The sequence below is a fragment of the Primulina eburnea genome, chromosome 5, assembly GCF_022965805.1.
Source record: "Primulina eburnea isolate SZY01 chromosome 5, ASM2296580v1, whole genome shotgun sequence".
Classification (NCBI taxonomy): Eukaryota; Viridiplantae; Streptophyta; class Magnoliopsida; order Lamiales; family Gesneriaceae; genus Primulina; species Primulina eburnea.
In genome coordinates this window covers 1,442,372-1,461,182 of record NC_133105.1, presented here as the reverse complement: position 1 = coordinate 1,461,182, position 18,811 = coordinate 1,442,372, and the positions used below count along the sequence as shown (strand labels likewise).

The 18,811-nt window shown below is 31.7% G+C and overlaps 1 protein-coding gene and 1 pseudogene across 1 annotated transcript; one reads left to right on the top strand and one right to left on the bottom strand.

Annotated features, from left to right (window-relative positions):
* The first annotated feature begins 9,266 nt into the window (after positions 1-9,266).
* Positions 9,267-12,174, top strand: LOC140832102 (cytochrome P450 87A3-like; annotated as a pseudogene).
* Positions 12,175-15,271: 3,097 nt separating this feature from the next.
* On the bottom strand, positions 15,272-18,250 carry LOC140831853 (probable NOT transcription complex subunit VIP2). The gene is made up of 9 exons (XM_073195574.1): positions 18,127-18,250; positions 17,402-17,563; positions 17,093-17,184; positions 16,867-17,010; positions 16,379-16,696; positions 16,235-16,287; positions 16,108-16,149; positions 15,598-15,736; positions 15,272-15,328 (listed from the first exon to the last, which is right to left on the bottom strand). The coding sequence occupies exons 1-9, from the start codon at positions 18,248-18,250 to the stop codon at positions 15,272-15,274; spliced, it is 1,131 nt and encodes a 376-aa protein (XP_073051675.1).
* Positions 18,251-18,811: the final 561 nt, after the last annotated feature.

The following is an 18,811-nucleotide window of genomic DNA, read 5'->3' as shown; positions in this document are numbered from 1 at the left end:
ATGAATAGGGTTGACCCGTCTCACAGATAAAGATCCGTGAGACGGTCTCACATGAGACCCACTCTTAAAAAAAATCCTCGAACCAGAATTCAAACTCGAAAAAATCGGGGATCCCCATCCTCGTTTCGGAATTTTCTCCGTGAAACCTTGCTATGTAGCTACCAAAAGGCAAAATCTTCACTCCGTAATTTTATTTAGAGAGGTTTCAAAACAGTTTTCACTTCTCAAATAAAATAAAACTTAACTAAAATAAGGCAATGTATTTACATTTCTGGCTTTTAATCAATAAAATAGTGAACGTTGTCTTTAGTAAACAAACACATTAATGTTAGAAATATGGATTATTATAATCAAATAAAACATATAATGCTGAAATAATATAACATTTAAAGAATTAAAATAATATATCTTACACGCATAATAAAAACAAACACAATTATTTTACTATTTATTATTCTTGAGTAAATACTATATCAATCGACAGCAATCTATTTATAGGCATTATAATGCTCTCAAGAATTTGGAATATTCATAGGCCAGAGATCATATGAATCTAGGTTTGAAATTTAGGTCACTTTAAGAAATTTACCTCGAAAGAGATTTACTGTAGTTTGTTCGCAAAAGTCACTTGATAAAATGAAAAGTAATTGTTGCAAATTGCTGCATCATCTTTCGCCAGTTGACCAGGATATTGTCCTTACTTTTAGATAATTCTCATGCTCAAGGGACACACCTAAGTATGAATTTTGGCAAAAATTTGTGTGAGACGATCTCACGGATCGTATTTATGAGACGGATCTCTTATTTGGGTTGTCCATGAAAAAATATTATTTTTTATGCTAAGAATATTACTTTTTATTATGAATATGAGTAGGGTTGACACGTCTCACAGATTGATCTCACATGAAACCCACTCATAAATTTTGGCCCATTTGTTCAAAATTATTCGGAATAATACCGACGTCAAAAACCACAACACGAAAGTTAAAAGCATTTCAATTTTTTTTTTCAAATATTATGTATTGATAGATATTTTTTGAAAGGAAAATAATTATATAAACTCCATTTAAAGTAGAATTGATTGAGTTAATAATATTTTTTCCCTAAAACAATGGTAAGTTATTAGTGTTATCATGAATAAAATATTACATGTAATATTTAAGATATTTTCATATATTTTTATAAAAATATAATGTATCAATTCATAAAATCATTGTTGATAGATATATTCTTAAAAGTTGTTTTTGTGTTTAATTGATTTGTATTTGTGGGCACCACATAAAATCATAAAGCGTTCTCACGAATTTTTATTTGTGAGACGAGTCAAGCCTATCGATATTCACAATAAAAGTACTACTTTTAGCATAAAAATTAATACTTTTTCATAGATGACCCAAATAAGATATCTGTCTCACAAAATACGACCTGTGAGACCGTCTCACATAAGTTTTTGTCAATCATAAAATAGCCTGAGCAATATTTATTGGATTCGGATTAAAAAAAGTTGTCTAATTTATATGATTTTGAACTCCTGCTTCACTCAGCATAATGTTCAAAAATATTAAAACTGCTCATATAGTCATACATATGTATAGATACGTAAACATGGGTATACAGTTCTTAGATTTTATTTTTTTTAAATAAAAGCTTTGGTCCAGAGAATTGGACTTCATGAACTACCTTTTTTACACCCTTCATAGGAGAAGATTCTTTATATTAGGAAGTAGTGTTAAACTAAGAACGAATTGAGCTGGCGTTATTTCCTATTGGACTTAAGGCAAAAACTTGTATGAGACGGTCTCACGGGTCGTATTTTGTGAGACAGATATCTTATTTGGGTCATCCATGAAAAATATTAATTTTTATGCTAAGAGTATTACTTTTTATTGTGAATATCGGTAAAGTTGACCCGTCTCACAGATAAATATTCGTGAGACCGTCTCACAAGAGACCTGCTCCATAATAACCCTACTTGAGAGACCTTCTCGTCTGGGAGGCAATGCCCATGTATCGGAGATCTATATATTATCTGAAATCCAAGAATTCCACCTCTAATCTGATACGGTTTTCACAAGAACTTGTTGCCATACCTTTACAGTTCAAGATCTCATGTTCCTTCGACTATAATGGTCCATCAGCTCACCAGTGTTGAGGGTAGTATTAATGCATAAAGTTAATTACCAGACAAAGTTTCTTGATCAGTGTGCTAATGTAACCCAAGGCCTTAAATATAATGCAAAGTCACCCATAAAGGAATCTTGATCCATTATTTAAGTGAAAATGTGGAAGTCAAACTAAGCAAACATGAAACATAAACTGCTACTAATGACAATAATTGAGTCACTATACACAGCAACCTGTCTACAATTGTTGTTGAATGAATTTGAACCCGTGACTCAAAGGCCAAGGGGGGCGGTGCTCTATGTTTTGTTTTTCATGTTTTTATCTATTAATTAATGAAATTTAAAATAAATTGAATAGAAATGAAATTTACTTTCATTTTTTGTGACGAAATGCATGTGCACTCCATTTTTTTTATTTTTGTTTCTTTTTCATGTTTTTAATCTATCTAATCTAATCTAATCTACCATCTAATCTAATCTAATCTTCAATTAAATATATGACTTTGACTTGTGAATTTATTTTAGCAATCATTTTTGTGATGAAATTTGCCATTTATTTTTTTAAAAAAAACTCTATCTTTAATGAAATTCGAAACGATAATATTAATAAATATTTTCTGTTTGTTTTCTTCCAACTATTAATGGCTAAATTTATCTTTCATTTTTTTTAATGAAATTTATATTCCAATTATTTTTTTAAAAAAATTATACCTTTGAATAAATTTAAAGTAATAATAATAAATACATGTTTTATGTTTTTTGTTTGTTTGTTATCAGCTATTAATAGATTATAAAATAAATTGAAGAAAATGAAATTTAATCACTGTTTTTTTGATGAAATTTACACTCTATTTTTTTAAAAAAAATATAATCTAATTCTAATTCTAAATCTAATTTTTACAAATTTATGAGTTTGAATTGTAAATTTACATAAATATTTTATCTTCATTTAAATATATGACTTTTAACTTGTGAATTTACATAAATATCCTTATCTTTATTTTATAATAAGCATCAATACATATTTACCTTCATTTTTTGTGATAAAATTTTCACTCCATTTTTTTTTTTCATGTTTTTAATCTATCTAATCTAATCTAATATCTAATCTTTTAATAAAAATCATTAACTCATGTTTTTCATGTTTAATCTATCTAATCTAATCTAATTTTTTAATAATAATCATTAATACATATTTACCTTCATTTTTTGTGATGAAATTTACACTCCATTTTTTTTTTTTTTTGTTTGTTTGTTTTTCATGTTTTTAATCTATCTAATCTAATCTTCATTGAGTAGGTCTCTCGTGAGACAGTCTTACAAATCTTTATCTGTGAGACGGATCAACCCTATCGATATTCACAATAAAAAGTAGTACTCTTAGCATAAAAAGTAATATTTTTTCATAGATGACTCAAATAAGAGATATGTCTCACAAAATACGATCCGTGAGACCGTCTAACACTAGTTTTTTCCATCTTCATTTATAATAATAATTTAATACAAATTTACCTTCATTTTTTGTGATTAAATTTGCACTCCATTTTTTTTTTCATGTTCTTAATCTATCTAATCTAATCTAATATAATCTAATCTTTTAATAATAATCATTAATACATATTTACCTTTATTTTTTTGATGGAATTTGCACTCCATTTTTTTTGTTTTAATTTTAAGACATAATAAATTAACATCTATGAATAACATAAATAATAATAATTAATATACTTCTCTTTGGAATTTAACCAACAATTTTTGGAATGAAATTAAATTGAGCCTTATTTTTTGGAATGAAATTTACACTTCATTTTTTTTAAAAAAAATATACTTAATGAAATTTAAAATAATAATAATAATAATAATAATAATAATAATAAAAACATGTTTTATTATTTGTTTTTTTCCAACTATTAATTAATTCTAAAATAAATTTTTTAAAAAAAGAAAGAAATTTAGCTATTTTTTTTAAATGAAATTTATACTCTATTTGTTTTAAAAACTATATCTTTAATAGAATTTAAAATTAATAGAAGAATAATAAAATTTACAATCCATTTAAAAAAAATGAATTATATCTTTATCTTAAAAATAGTTATTTTTGTTTAATTTACCTATTTTTTTGTTCGATTTATGAATTCTATCTTCTTCTTTTTTTTATTTCCCTTTATTTGATTTCTTTTTTACATTAATTATTTAATATCTAATTTAATCTTTTAATAATAATCATTTATATATATTTACCTTCATTTTTTGTGATGGGATTTGCACTCCATTTTTTTTAAAATTTTTTTGTTTGTTTTTCATGTTTTTAATCTATCTAATCTAATCTAATATCTTATCTAATCCAATCTTCATTGAGTAGGTCTCTCGTGAGACGGTCTTACGAATCTTTATCTGTGAGACGAGTCAACCCTACCGATACTCACAATAAAAAGTAATACTCTTAGCATAAAAAGTAATATTTTTTCATGGATGACTCAAATAAGAGATCTGTCTCATAAAACACAACCCGTGAGACCGTCTCACACAAGTTTTTGTCATCTTCATTTATAATAATTATGGCAAAAACTTATGTGAGACGGTCTCACGGGTCCTATTTGTGAGACGGGTCTCTTATTTGGTCATCCATTAAAAAGTATTACTTTTTATGTTAAGACTATTACTTTTTATTATGAATATCGGTAGAGTTGATCCTGTATCACAGATTAAGATCCGTGATACGGTCTCACATAAGACTCACTCTAATTATTAATACACATTTTGTAATGCCCAAGAATTAATCACTGTTAATTAAGGATTATTGATGTATAATTAACGTGATTACGAAAGGGTCAACTGAGACACGATTTAAGATAATGGGTGGCCATTTATTCTGAATTTTAGAATGTGTTGCCGAAGCAACACTGCACCCGCGCCCTTGCATGTACCGCACCCGCGGTGCATGGACAGAAATTTGGTCAGTTTTATCGAAGGGTGACCGCACCCGTGGTGCAAGTATTACCGCACCCACGGTGCATGACCGCACCCGCGGTCTTGACATGTACCGCACCCGCGGTCGTGCAATTTCAGAATAGATAAGAATGCCGAAGCATGAGCGCACCCGCGGTCTTGAACTTACTGCACCCGCGGTGCGACGTGTTTTGCAAAGAATGTGCCACCTCTTAACATGCATGCACTGATATATATAGTGCTGTAAGTCCTTCGAAATTGATTCAAAATTGATTCAGAATTGAGAAAAAGGTCATGAGAAGAAAGAGTTGAAAATCCTTACGCCTTCTGCGAACAATCCGTCCGTCTGATTTTGAATCCGACTTTGGTATTGAGTTCCTATCGACGTAGGCTACAACTGGACGTAAGTTTTACTTACGTTTTGACATGCTTTGAAATTATGATATTGTCAGAATTGAATGGAACTCATATATGTTGTTCTTGACATAGTAGACATCATAGAATCGAAGTCAGATTAAAAAACGGACTGATTATGGAATTGTTATGATTTTCGGAGTAGTTTTGGAGTCGACTTGATATCAGAATGTAATTATCATCGATTATGAGATATTGGAAGTGATATCTGATTGATATGATATGACTGGATATATTGAGATTATGACATTATGTTATTGAAACAGAATTTGATTGGATTCTGATTATATCCAGTATTGATTGAGTGGTGTATTGATACCGTACCCTCGATATTGTTATTGTTAGATTGAGTATTGACAGGCATTGAGTTCGAGACTGCGATCGAGTCAGAGTATCAGAAAGAAAGGTATAAATTAATGTTGTATTGGGATTGCACAACTCGAGGAAGGTTTGACTCGAGTTTCCCTAAATCACATACTTAGTTTATTACATTGATTCTTGTAATTGATGAGATTGATGTTTGTTGTCTATGATTTATAGCCACTGCATGTAATGACTGCTGATTCGCTAGTCATTGATTGATTTGCTTAGATACTGACTGTATGTATTGATTACTGAGTCGTTGAGTCATAGGCTGATTCGCCTAGTCACCGGCTGATTCGTCGGGTTATTGACTGATTCGTCTTATTATAGGCTGATTCGCCTAGTCACCGGCTGATTCGTCTGGTGATTGACTGATTCGTCTAAACTTAAGCTGATTCGCTTAATTACAGGCTGAGTTGTCTGATTATTGGCTGATTCGCCTAATTACCGGCTGATTCGTCTGGTTATTGACTGAGTCGTCAATTCTGCGGCTGATTCGCCCAGACACTGGAGATATTAATTATATCGATGCCGTTTAGGGATTGATTCATTCCTATCGACTGAGATTCGATATAATTACCTATATCCAGACATCGGGATCCCTAGGTTAGAGTTGAGTCGAGTCTGAGACGACGCGTCAGTGGAGTCGAGTCTGGGACGATGCGTCGGATGAGTTGAGTCTGATACGACATGTTGATTTACATTGTTATATCATTCATGATTATTGAATGCCTGAGATTGATTTATGTTTCTGATTTGATACATGTTATGAATATTTCTTATATGCTTTCGTATATGCTTTTATATGATTGCATTTATACATTGTTTATACTGGGATATTTATATCTCACCGGAGTTATCCGGCTGTTGTCTTGTTTTGTATGTGTGCATGACAACAGGTGGGGCTGGATCAGGTCAAGAAGAGGATGAGAGAAGATTAGATAGCGTGGAGATCCGGGCTTCGAAGCAACATAGGGTTGGACACTTGATATTAGTTGTTAAACCTTAGTTGATTAAATGTATGTGGTACATGACTTGTACTTCTATACTGAGATGTATATATGTTTTATGTCACTACGTTCTGCTTTGTATTTTAAAAAAAAAATTTAGACTCTGTCTTATAATTGATTAATTAGTCTCAATAATGATTAAGAACTTGATTAGCGTCCGGGTCCCCACACATTTACCTTCATTTTTTGTGATGAAATTTGCACTCCATTTTTTTTTTCATGTTTTTAATCTAATATAATCTAATCTTTTAATAATAATCATTAATACATATTTACCTTCATTTTTTGTAATGAAATTTACACTCCATTTTTTTTTTGTTTTATTTTTAACACTAATAAAGTAACATCTATGAATAACTTAAATAATAATAATAATAATTAATATACTTCTCTTTGTTTGTTTGTTTTTTCCGTCTATTATTTAATATATTTTAAAATAAATTAAGAAAAATTTAGCCACAGGTTTTTGGAATGAAATTTAAATTGATATTTGGAATGATATTTACACTTCATTTTTTAAAACATATATATATTTAATGAAATTTAAAATAATAATAATAAAAACATGTTTTAAAGTTTGTTTTTTGCCGGCTATTAACTAATCCCAAAATAAATTTTAAAAAAAGGAAAGAAATTTAGCCATCTTTTTTTGAAAAAAATTTATACTCTATTTGTTTTAAAAACTATATCTTTGATATAATTTAAAATTAATAGAAGAATAATAAAATTTACAATCTATTTAAAAAAATGAATTATATCCTTATCTTAAAAATAGAAAAAATGAATTATATCCTCATCTTAAAAATAGTTATTTTTGTCTAATTAATCTTTTTTTTTTGTTCGATTTATGAATTCTATCTTCTTCTTCTTTTTATTTCCCTTTATTTGATTTCCTTTTTTACATTAATTAATGATAAATCGATTGAAAATGAAATATACATACCTTTGCTCAAAATTTTATAGTTCTTCTGTGAGCCGGTCTCTTGTATATCTTCAGATTGACCAGCCCGATCAATTTTCTGATTGAAAAACATTGATTTTTCATGATTATAGTAAAATAGGAACATTTTCACAAAATTGACCCGTAAACATCCTCATAAGAGTTTTTGTGCCAATTTTTATTTTTAACTTGAGTAAATTAACATTCATCAATAATGTAAATAATACACGACTAATAAATTTGAAAACTCTAATAAAATTGTGTGAATTTACATATATGTCCTTATCTTCGTTAAATAATATTAATAAATACATGTCTCTTTTTTTGGTCATTTTCAGGTATTAATGAATTTTATAATAATTGAAGAAAAATGAAATTTTATTTTTGGAATGAAATTTACAGTCCATTTTTTTTAAAAAAAAATTATATATATAATATAATTTAAAATAAGCGACACAACATCAATAGCTTAATTCACGAGAACTTCCTAAGAGTTCACTCATTTCAATACTACCTTCACTTACATTTAACCCAACAAAACTGAATGATAGTGAAAAATGTATCTTTTAGTTCGAACGTTTCTTAATCTGTAGGTCAAAAGTTATATTTGTTACCCAAAACACGATTGTTATTTTTTATAATTTTGATTTACCGTGCAAAGCCCAAAATTAAGCTAATGGTGAACATAACGAGAATTGCACTGACGTGAGTGTCAGTCAGTTTGCCAAATCATAAAACTCTATGCATGACAAACACAAATAATTGTTTGGTACCATAAGAAAACACTTCAAAAAAATCAAAATGAGTTTAAATTAATTTTATGTGTAATAATTACTCTTATATCCATCAAAAGGATAAAAAAAAATAAGAATGAATTCAAATCATTTTTATGTAAAATAAATTACTTTATATTTACAGTTACTTAAAATGATTTATAAGATTTTTAAATTTTTTTTATGTTTTTAAATATTATTTTCTCGAAAAATAAAAGTTTTTAAAAATATTACAATTATCTTTATGTTTTATGTCTTGTCAAATTTCATCGATGAATACTTGTAAAACTTGTAGCTATCTTTTAGAATTATTTATGTATATAACTTTATAACTTCAAAATATATCACGAGAAATTTTGAAATTAAAGTTCTTGTAAAAAAATATATATTTGTTTTTTGTTTTATTATTTCGAATACTCATAGTCTAACTATATTATTTTAACAATTTTAAGGTTCTGATATTAAAATAGGTGTCAAAATAATAGTAAAAATATGATTATGATTATAGATCACATTAATAAATATTTTTATATTTAGACAGAATATTATAACATTATATACATATATGTATATCAAACTTAAAACAACTCAATTATTGAATTAAATGATTAAAAAATTAAAAAAATAGCGTGCGTAATGTGAGAATTGTTCTCCTCGTATTATCCTTGTGTGTTCCTCCTGTGTAACATACCTACATATCTTCTAGTTATACCAATAAGTCCAGCTTTTTTAACAACCAACTTTCAAGTGCCAAATAGGCTATCTTAAAAAATTATTTTCTAATATAGTTTGAAATTCTTTACTGCCTATATAAAGCAGTATTCCCGTGGATATCAGATGCAAACCAGATTTTTATTTTCAAACTCTTCTTCTTTGTCTTCCCTCCAACCACAAATCTAATCTCTGGAAAGAGCGGGGAATATCTTTGTATATTGTCTACTGAGATTTCCTCTAAACATGTTTCCCATGGTATTCTATATAGGAACTTTATTAATAATCATCACTACAACCTGGCTTTACAATTGGAAAAATCCTAGGTGTAATGGAGTCCTCCCACCAGGTTCAATGGGCTGGCCACTCCTCGGGGAGACTCTTCAGTTCTTTGTTCCTAACACATCATTTGATATCCCTCCTTTTGTAAAGGAGAGAATGCAAAGGCAAATAATAATGATACTGTCATCAGTTTATCTAAATCATCAGCTAATTCATCTTACCAATGAAAATAATGATTTTTCTTGTTTTCAGATATGGACCTATATTCAAGACTAGTCAAATAATGATTTTGCTTGTTTTCAGATATGGACCTATATTCAAGACTAGTTTGGTGGGGCGTCCAGTTATTGTATCCACAGATGCAGATCTTAATAACTTCATCTTTAAACAAGAGGGAAAATTATTTCAAAGCTGGTATCCAGATACTTTTACAGAAATATTCGGTAGACAAAATGTAGGTTCTATGCATGGATTTATGTACAAGTACCTAAAGAACATGGTGCTGAATCTATTTGGTCAAGAAAGCCTTAAGAAGATGCTTCTGGAGGTCGAACTGGCTTCTAATAGCAACTTAAAGCGTTGGTCAGAAAAGACTATGGTTGATATCAAGGAAGGAACTGCACAGGTAATCAAGATTTATCTTTCCCCTGCAGCTCCACTGACTTATTTTATATAGGTTTGATTAATATTATTACCAATGTTTTTTATGTAGATGATATTTGACCTGACTGCAAAAAAGCTCATCAGTTATGAATCAAGTAAATCTTCAGAAAATCTGAGGGAAAACTTTGTAGCTTTTATGCAGGGGTTAATCTCCTTCCCTCTGAACATTCCTGGAACAGCCTACAACAAATGCTTACAGGTATGTCCACACATCTCGGACTAATATTGATACAATCATAACATACTATCATCCTGGTTAACAGAAAGACTATTGAGCGAACTCATTGTTTTTTTTATCAGGGAAGAAGGAAGGCAATGGAGATGCTGAAAAATATGCTTCAAGAAAGAAAAGAGAGTCCAAGAAAGACCCAAACAGATTTCTTTGATTATGTATTGGATGAACTTAAACGAGAGGATACGGTACTCACGGAGGAGATTGCTCTGGATTTGATGTTTGTTTTGCTTTTTGCCAGCTTTGAAACTACCTCCCTGGCACTCACTCTTGCTGTTAAATTTCTTTCTGAATATCCATCAGTGTTGCAAAAATTAAAGGTGAGTGAAGATAAAATTACCATCAACCAACAACTGACTTCTATATTTGTGAATCTGTCGAGCCAACATGCTCTAAATATGTCACAGGAAGAACAAGAATCAATTATTAAAAGGAGGGAAAATTCAGATTCCGGACTAACATGGAATGAGTATAAATCAATGAAATTCACATTTCAGGTAAACTATAAATATCTCTATATCACTTGAAAATATTCTGAATTAGTGGAAATGTTTTCACATTCTAACAGAAGCAAATCGCAGTTCATCAATGAAACCGTAAGGATGGCCAATATAGTCCCGGGAATTTTCAGAAAAACACTAAGAGAAATCAAATATACAGGTATGGTTTTTTATTAGGTAATTTAGAAGAAACTCCGGATTGGTTCATTGGGCATACCTTAATTCAATTCTTGGCTGGGCAGGATATACGATTCCAGCTGGTTGGGCTGTCATGGTATGTCCTCCGGCGGTGCACTTGAACCCCACAACATATAATGATCCCCTTCACTTCAATCCATGGAGATGGGAGGCAAGTACTTCCAAATTATTATACTTTCAAAATGATGTTCTTCCATCTATCTCATAAGATGGAGATATAAATGCATACAGGGAATAAACACGAATGACACATCACGAAACTTCATGGCCTTTGGAGGTGGTATGAGATTTTGTGTTGGCACAGATTTCACCAAAGTCCAGATGGCCGTCTTTTTCCATTGCTTGGTCACAAAGTACAAGTAAGAATCAAGCGTTCTATAAATTTTTATTTAAATTTTCATGAAAGACCTGCAAAGATGACTGATCTATTTTTGCCCGTCAGGTGGGAACCAATCAAAGGAGGAGACATTCTTAGAACTCCTGGTCTACAGTTTCCGAATGGGTATCACGTCCATATCTTTGAAAAAGACACATAGAATCGTATCTTTGAAAAAGACACATAGAATCGTATCTTGAACAAGTTGCTTTTCTATGGCTTTTTCGGTCCTTTTAATAGTCTAAGGTCAGGGGTGGTTAGCATTAGAATGAACAAATATAATAAATTGAGAGAATGTCATGGACATGGATAGGCAGCAATGCTTTCATTCCACATAATTGTGCTGTACTCTCTCCAGTCGTTATATGATCAGGATACTTTACTTCAAATAATCATTTGTTACTCATTCCGTGCCTTGGGCATTTTCCAGTTCTTGTCAGGGGTCATCTTTTTCCTTCTTCTATGATGTCTAGCACAACCGTCCTCTCTCCTGCCCATGTGAGCTTCCCACGATATCCCTGAGATTTTGTGCCTTCCATGCTTATGCTTGTCCTTGTGTACATGGTGAAGATTACAATGGTAAACAATTTCCCTGTTAAAATTCTGCGGCGGTGCTCACCAGGCATGTGCCGCCTCTTTTAAGCATCATGATTGTGACATCTTCAGATCTTTTTTCCATTTAAAATCAACACAATATACTCAGAAGTGAGGGAGCTTTGAGTATAATAATGGATACCTTGACATTTAAGAAAAAGACCTCGGTTGAAAGATGAAAATCAAGCTCATAATCTATTTCAGTGAAAAAATAGAGAGATAAAAGCTGTTGAAGAATCATCGGTATTGAAAATTACAACAGATTCGCTAGCTATAAAGTAAACAGAATTCCAAATTGGGCCACCTAAATATTGGTGAATCGTACTCTTATTTATTGAAAATTAGCTTTAAAATGGAGGTGTGAAACACAAATAAAATAAACAGTATTAGACACCTATCATTGTGAGAAAGTTGTATGACAGAACATAAAAGACAAGCTTCATCTAGGAACATGAAAAATAATGGAAAATTCATCACTCCCTGCATTGTGTTTAGAGCTTCAAACAGTTGTAACCAAGAGAAAGAAATTTCCCAGCATAACAGAGATCTCAAAATTTAGTAAATAAGCAAACTTGCACCAATACCAATCCATTCCAGTTAATTTGGGAAAGAATTTCGTCATATTTTGGCTATATAAAATAGTAAACCTAGCGACTTCATCAAATACTGGTTCAAATGGAATTAGGACTTACAATGGAACCTTTAAACGGTATATGAATCTAAATTTTGTCTTAAAACACTTCAAAGTTATCCAAATAATTGTCATTTACGTACCTGGTACACTAAATTACCAAAAACGATAAAGTATATATACATGGATTCACAAATACCTTTATCAGTTAAAAACCAGAAAACAAGAAAAAAAAAGTAAGACAAAGATTAAGAAATATTGATAAGTGGAGAGCAAAGCTCTTCGCAATGTGCACTTGCCTCTCACACATTTGGACAACGTGCAAACCAGCATCAGATTCACATTTGGACAACGTGCAATCCAGCATTAGATTCACATTTTTGTGTTTGAACATGTAACTCTTGGGGCTTGTAAGCAACATCCTACAAGAGAAAATGACAGCGAGAATTTCCCATAATTTTATCAATTAGTTCTCAAATAAATTATCATCAAAATTGTGGATCCGACCATAAGCCCCCACAACTGAAAGAATCATTAAGTCAGGTCTGAGACATTTTATCACTATACCATAGTCTATACATGCTTATTTCTCACACAGTACTAATCATATTCCAAATTACTTTAGATAAATAATAATAATTTTCTCAGCAAACTTGTGAATTTCATCAATTTTGAGTATCAAACAAAGCGATTATACAGTTTTTAAAAATTACTGCATCAATTAGCAATATAATTATGTTATTTCTTCGTCATTAAATAAAAAGAAGTAGACTACAAACCAAAAATAACATTCCTGGTATGTTATCGAACCCCCAAATCTGCGTGGAACATGAATCAAATACACAGTTAATTGAATATTGCACCAACCCTTTCTCCAAAACTAAAAATTATAAAAGAATAATGAAGGAGATAATTTAGCATATGGTTTTTACATACCTGTATGTGCGTCAGTTCATATGCTGCATAAGCCGCGGACTTGTTAATAGTTATCACAGGTGGGACTCGGAGCGTACGCATGTGGTTGGTTGAATTCTCATCCGCTTCCACTATCTCCGCCACCAAATATGCTTCCCTTCCACTCACCCATACATAAAACATATATTTTATTCAACTAAAAACGTAATGAATAGACACATGATGGTTATTACACCTTCTATGGCAAACCAGATACTAATTTTGAGAGAGAGAGAGAGAGAGAGAGAGAGAGTGTGCGGATTCACTTGGAACAGATAAATCGAGAACAATCTTGGAAGTGCAGTTGAGCCCGTCCAATTCAGAGACCTTTTCGCATTTTTTCGATCGTTAATGTGGATAGCGAAAGAATGGTAATCTCTGTTACGATGAGCAATCTCATGGCATATTTTTTTAGATTTTCGGAAATTTCTGTCGAATGATGATTCTGATTAGGGCTATGGAATGGGGAATTGGGGGCCAAGTTCCAATTGGTATGACGAGGGAAGGCGAGTAACGGCTTTTAACGGTTGAATGGAGTGGTTTTTCAGCACGAGGTCCCTATATTTAACATTAATGTTAAAAGAGCCCCTCCACACAAATGCCCATGTTCATTATAGTTTCCTTTTTCCTTTCCAAGGGAAATAATTAACTATTTTATTATATCAATTTATTTCATATTTGTCAATTTTGTATGATAATAAATGATATTGACAAAATCTAATTGGTTGAAAATGATAAATTCATGATATTTTAATTTAGACTAAAATGCTATTTGGATAAATTAATTTAAGTGAATACATTTGATTTAACAATAATATATTTCAAAATGTTATGAATATTGAGTGAATTTGAAATCATGACAATTATTAGTAAAATTATCCAAAACAGATGAGAATTAATAAATCTAAAATTCATTCAAATTTAAATCATCCGCATAAGTCAAATAAATATGAGCTCTATAATTTTAAATACCTCGATCTGAAGACAATTTAATTCATTAATTTACAACATATGTTTTTTCCTAAAACATTATTTAATTAATTTTATCTATCATGCCTATTTGTCTTTCTTTATTCATTCATTTTCCTAGCTCTAGTTAAATTCCGAGATATATTATTCTTATTATTTGATGTGAATTTTCATTAGTACTTTTTTCCAACAAAATAGCTTTTTGTCAACTCATAAAACAAAGAAAAAAGGTCGAGTGAAATGGGGATAAAATTTATTTACGTGCACATCGTGTGCAAGTTAAATGAATCGAGACATTAAAATTTTGAATTCGAAGAGATTAAAATGTATTTGGGATTCAAAATTATTTCAAACGTAATGATGCACAAGAATAGCACACAATTTTTTTTAAAAAGATTGCACAAATTTTTTTCGAAAAATGAATCCATTACTAAATCACGTATAAACAGATGTAGCTTTTGTTCAGACAATGTACGTAACAAGTTCATAATACAATACATACAGAATAAAATTGGCTGCCACAAATCTGTATGTATAACGTGATCCAACCCTGGGCAGGAGGTAGAAGTTCTCGCATTACAAATCATCTCTACGGTGGAATTACCGGCCTTTGCTCGATCATTTCGTAATGCAAGACAATGTTTTCCTGCATCAGCCAAGGAAAGAAATAAGTAATTAACCCCAATTCTCGGGTTTGGAAAAGAGCTAGCGCTAGCTGCATATAATGTCGTAACTTGAGATTCAATTTTTTTTTTTGGTAAACACCGTAAACAACACTAGGCAAAGCCCTGTGCAACAAACGTGCCCGAAAAGTGTCGGTAAAGGAATCGACCTAGACCAATTGGTTAAGCGTTTACCTACTCCACCAACTCGAACACTCTTTTGAGACGCAAATCGAGATTCGATATTGCTAACCTGTCTTATGGTCTGCCATGCGTAAGGGTCGAAACAGATGTAACTACCTACTTCATAGGTAGAATTCTTTACAGCAGGCAACGAGTCTCTCGTGAACCACATGCAGCGCTCTCTATGGAAGTACCATCCTCTGTCATGCCTGTGAGCATATTGGAACACTTTTGAATCATTTTCATTATGAGGAACGAAACTTTAAGCATGCAAAGTTACGTATGAACATGAAGCATGGGTTAGTCTGAACTTGGAAGGTACATTACATAAAGCCCGATTCCACACTCTTATTTTAGATTTCTGACAAGGTGAAAAATCAGATGGAACTTCAAAGATGCAAGGAGGTTAAATTTCTAATTTGCAACGAATATAGAGGATGGAACTCAATGTCAATACTACAAGTTACAGCATCAAACCCTCTAACTATTCTATCTTGCAAAAATGTTATTGCTACAGAGAAATGCATGCTCAAGAAAATAAGAGAAATGTAAATCGAATATCTCGATGAAAATGTCTTACAGTTCATTTGCTGCAAAGAGTTGCGCCTCGTCTTGTGGCATACTGCAAGATAGGAGACGAAATCCACAAAGATAAGCACCACTGACTTAAATTTTAAATTAATGAAAGACCGAATCGAAGTACTTACCTGTAAAAAATGTAAAACAACATCGCTATATGGAATTTCTTGAAGTGGCTAAGCTGCACGAATACAAGGCGACAGCATTAATTAATAACACTGTTAACTGACGATGTTTGCACTAGTTAACCGATTAAAGGAATAAAAGAACACCTTCAATGGAGGAGGTTGTTGACAATTGTAGCAATCAGGGATATCATACTTTGGTCCTTCTTTCACAGGTTCATCAGAAAATGGAGATGCAAACTTTCGGTGAAGAGGCTCCAGAGAATTTAAGTCGAGGCCGAGGGAGTGCGGATCAACTCCCATAGCTAGAGAGGTTTTGGCCGGATTGGCACCTTTTATTATTTTAAGCAAACCAAGCAACCCATAGTCATCAGGTCCAAGCCGAGAGCTTTGTGCCACTTCTTTACCTCTTAAGGGATTATAGAAGCGAGGTTGAGGTTGAGGATGCTGGAAATGCTGATATTGATGCATAAGATGACAGTAGATTACAAGTAATTAGAAATCCGAAATATCCTCTATTTTCTAAGTCACTTAGGGGAAAAAATCTGCAGCGAAGAAAGTCCTAGATTTAAATTACGGAAACTACCGGATCATTTGAAACTTAAATCATAATAGAAAGCATAGGTTGTTCATACCTCGGAACCATGAAAATGAAGATCTTGATTGCCTGGCATAGGAAAAGAAAACCCCGTTCCATTTATTGAAGAATCATCACCTTGTTGCAGAGGATAATGTGACGCATTTATAGCACCAAACATAAAACCAGGAGATCTTCCCATCTAGTAGACAAAAGGTATTTATGAATCATGTAGATATTCACAAATATTCAAGAAAACCTTATCTTCAAGTACATTAACTTACTGGATATTGCTGAGGCTGCACTAAATGTTCTTTCTGACGCTGCGTTGCGCTATAATCAACGGGACCCCCAATGTTTTGCATGACTTGTATATCTATAAATGCAAATAAAGAATACTTCAATGCAACTTATGTAAAAATGTACAATGTTGTTATTGCTGAGCAAACGTGAAAAACTAACAAATGGATAAGTTATAGATCATGCACATAGAACTTGTAAATGCTAAACATATATCTCGGGTTTTAAGTATTATCCTGCCAATATTGTTGTGCTACTTAGGTAATCATATGTGATAAACTTATAGTATTTACCGGACAAATTCAAGCCAGAAACAGGACTAGGGACATTAGCCAACGCAGTAGAACTTGAACCACTACCATCTGCACTGACAAAACCACCAATAGAATTGACAATTCGTCCTGCATGTCCCTTATTTGGAACCAAAGGTGGCTTATTTGGAATCAAAGGTGGCCCTAAAATCACAAAATATGATGAAAATAATGTAGAATCAAAACAAGTGGTAATTGTAGATTTGAAAAACTTATACCCCCGGTTTTTGTGATGCCCGAATACCCATGTGAGCTTCCAGGAGACAGCTGCATCAGATGGTCAATTACAGTTTAGGATTTCTCAAGAAACTAGATAGTAGAGATATTTTAGACCACTTGCAGATAAGATTATTCGTTGTATGCGTACAAAGAAGTTTTTTGAAGAGTTTTTTTCCTATTGCAATGTTACATAGATAGTCGTGTAGTTTTACCTGGAAAGGTTCATTGGTTAAAACACGTGACGTTTTTCTCATACTCGAGGAGCCTCCTTGAGTTTGTTGAATGCCACTTGGAAGACCGACAGTATTTGTTGAACTTCTTGATGCATATGATCCAGCAAAATACGGAGTAAAACTCCCGTGAATATTGTTGCGAAGCCCTTTATTGTTTCCAAAAATATTTGGGAAAGAAAATTTGTGTTAATTCAAGCATTACAACATCTATATACAAAAGTAGATATCAAGCAACTTGGAGAGTATACCACGTACCGGATTCATTAGAAGCAGCAGTACTAGATGGAACAAATGGGGTAGAATAGGGAGTCAAATAAGTTCTTCCATTGTCATCTACACGGTTTGAGTTAGACTTGTTTGATGTCTTTGGTGTCCACATTTTGCACTTAAATAACTGCAAGATAATAAGTAAAACATTATAATTAAATCATTTTGGTCTTTCAAAATATGCATGCCAAACTTTTTATGGCATATGCAACACATTGATTGAGTTTCCAACTATCCGATGATGCATCGCCAAAAAAAATCATAAAGATCACCAAATGAACAAAAAATCTAAGAACCATCTTCTTGTCAACATTTTCTTAATATGCGCATAGTAATTTTCGGATAGAATTTAAAATCGTCATTACCATCATATATAAAGCAAGTGACGCAAACTCGATTCCATGAATCTTGTAACGTCCGACGTATGGTAAATGTACAAGGACATAAGTAACACAAATATAACCGCACAATCGATGATCGCAAAATAGATTTTTTTTTAACGGTTAACGGTCGAATAAACTTGTTTCTTTTTCTTTTGGGCATGAAAATCCAGATCTTTGTTTAAAAACCCACATAACATAAACCAATTCTGTCTTTTTAATGCTTTCAAAAAAAAATTCTGCCATCTTAATTTGCTAGGCACCAAGATCTCACTTCTGATAAAGTAATTCTC

What these genes read in the sequence shown, in the direction of transcription:
- LOC140831853 (XM_073195574.1), bottom strand. Translation starts at nt 18,250, where the DNA reads ATGTGGACACCAAAGACATCAAACAAGTCTAACTCAAACCGTGTAGAT. An exon ending in TGCTGCTTCTAATGAATCCG is followed by an intron (nt 17,564 to 18,126) that starts GTACGTGGTATA and finishes TTGTGATTTTAG; the next exon opens with GGCCACCTTTGATTCCAAAT. An exon ending in TTGTTTTACATTTTTTACAG is followed by an intron (nt 16,150 to 16,234) that starts GTAAGTACTTCG and finishes CCTATCTTGCAG; the next exon opens with TATGCCACAAGACGAGGCGC.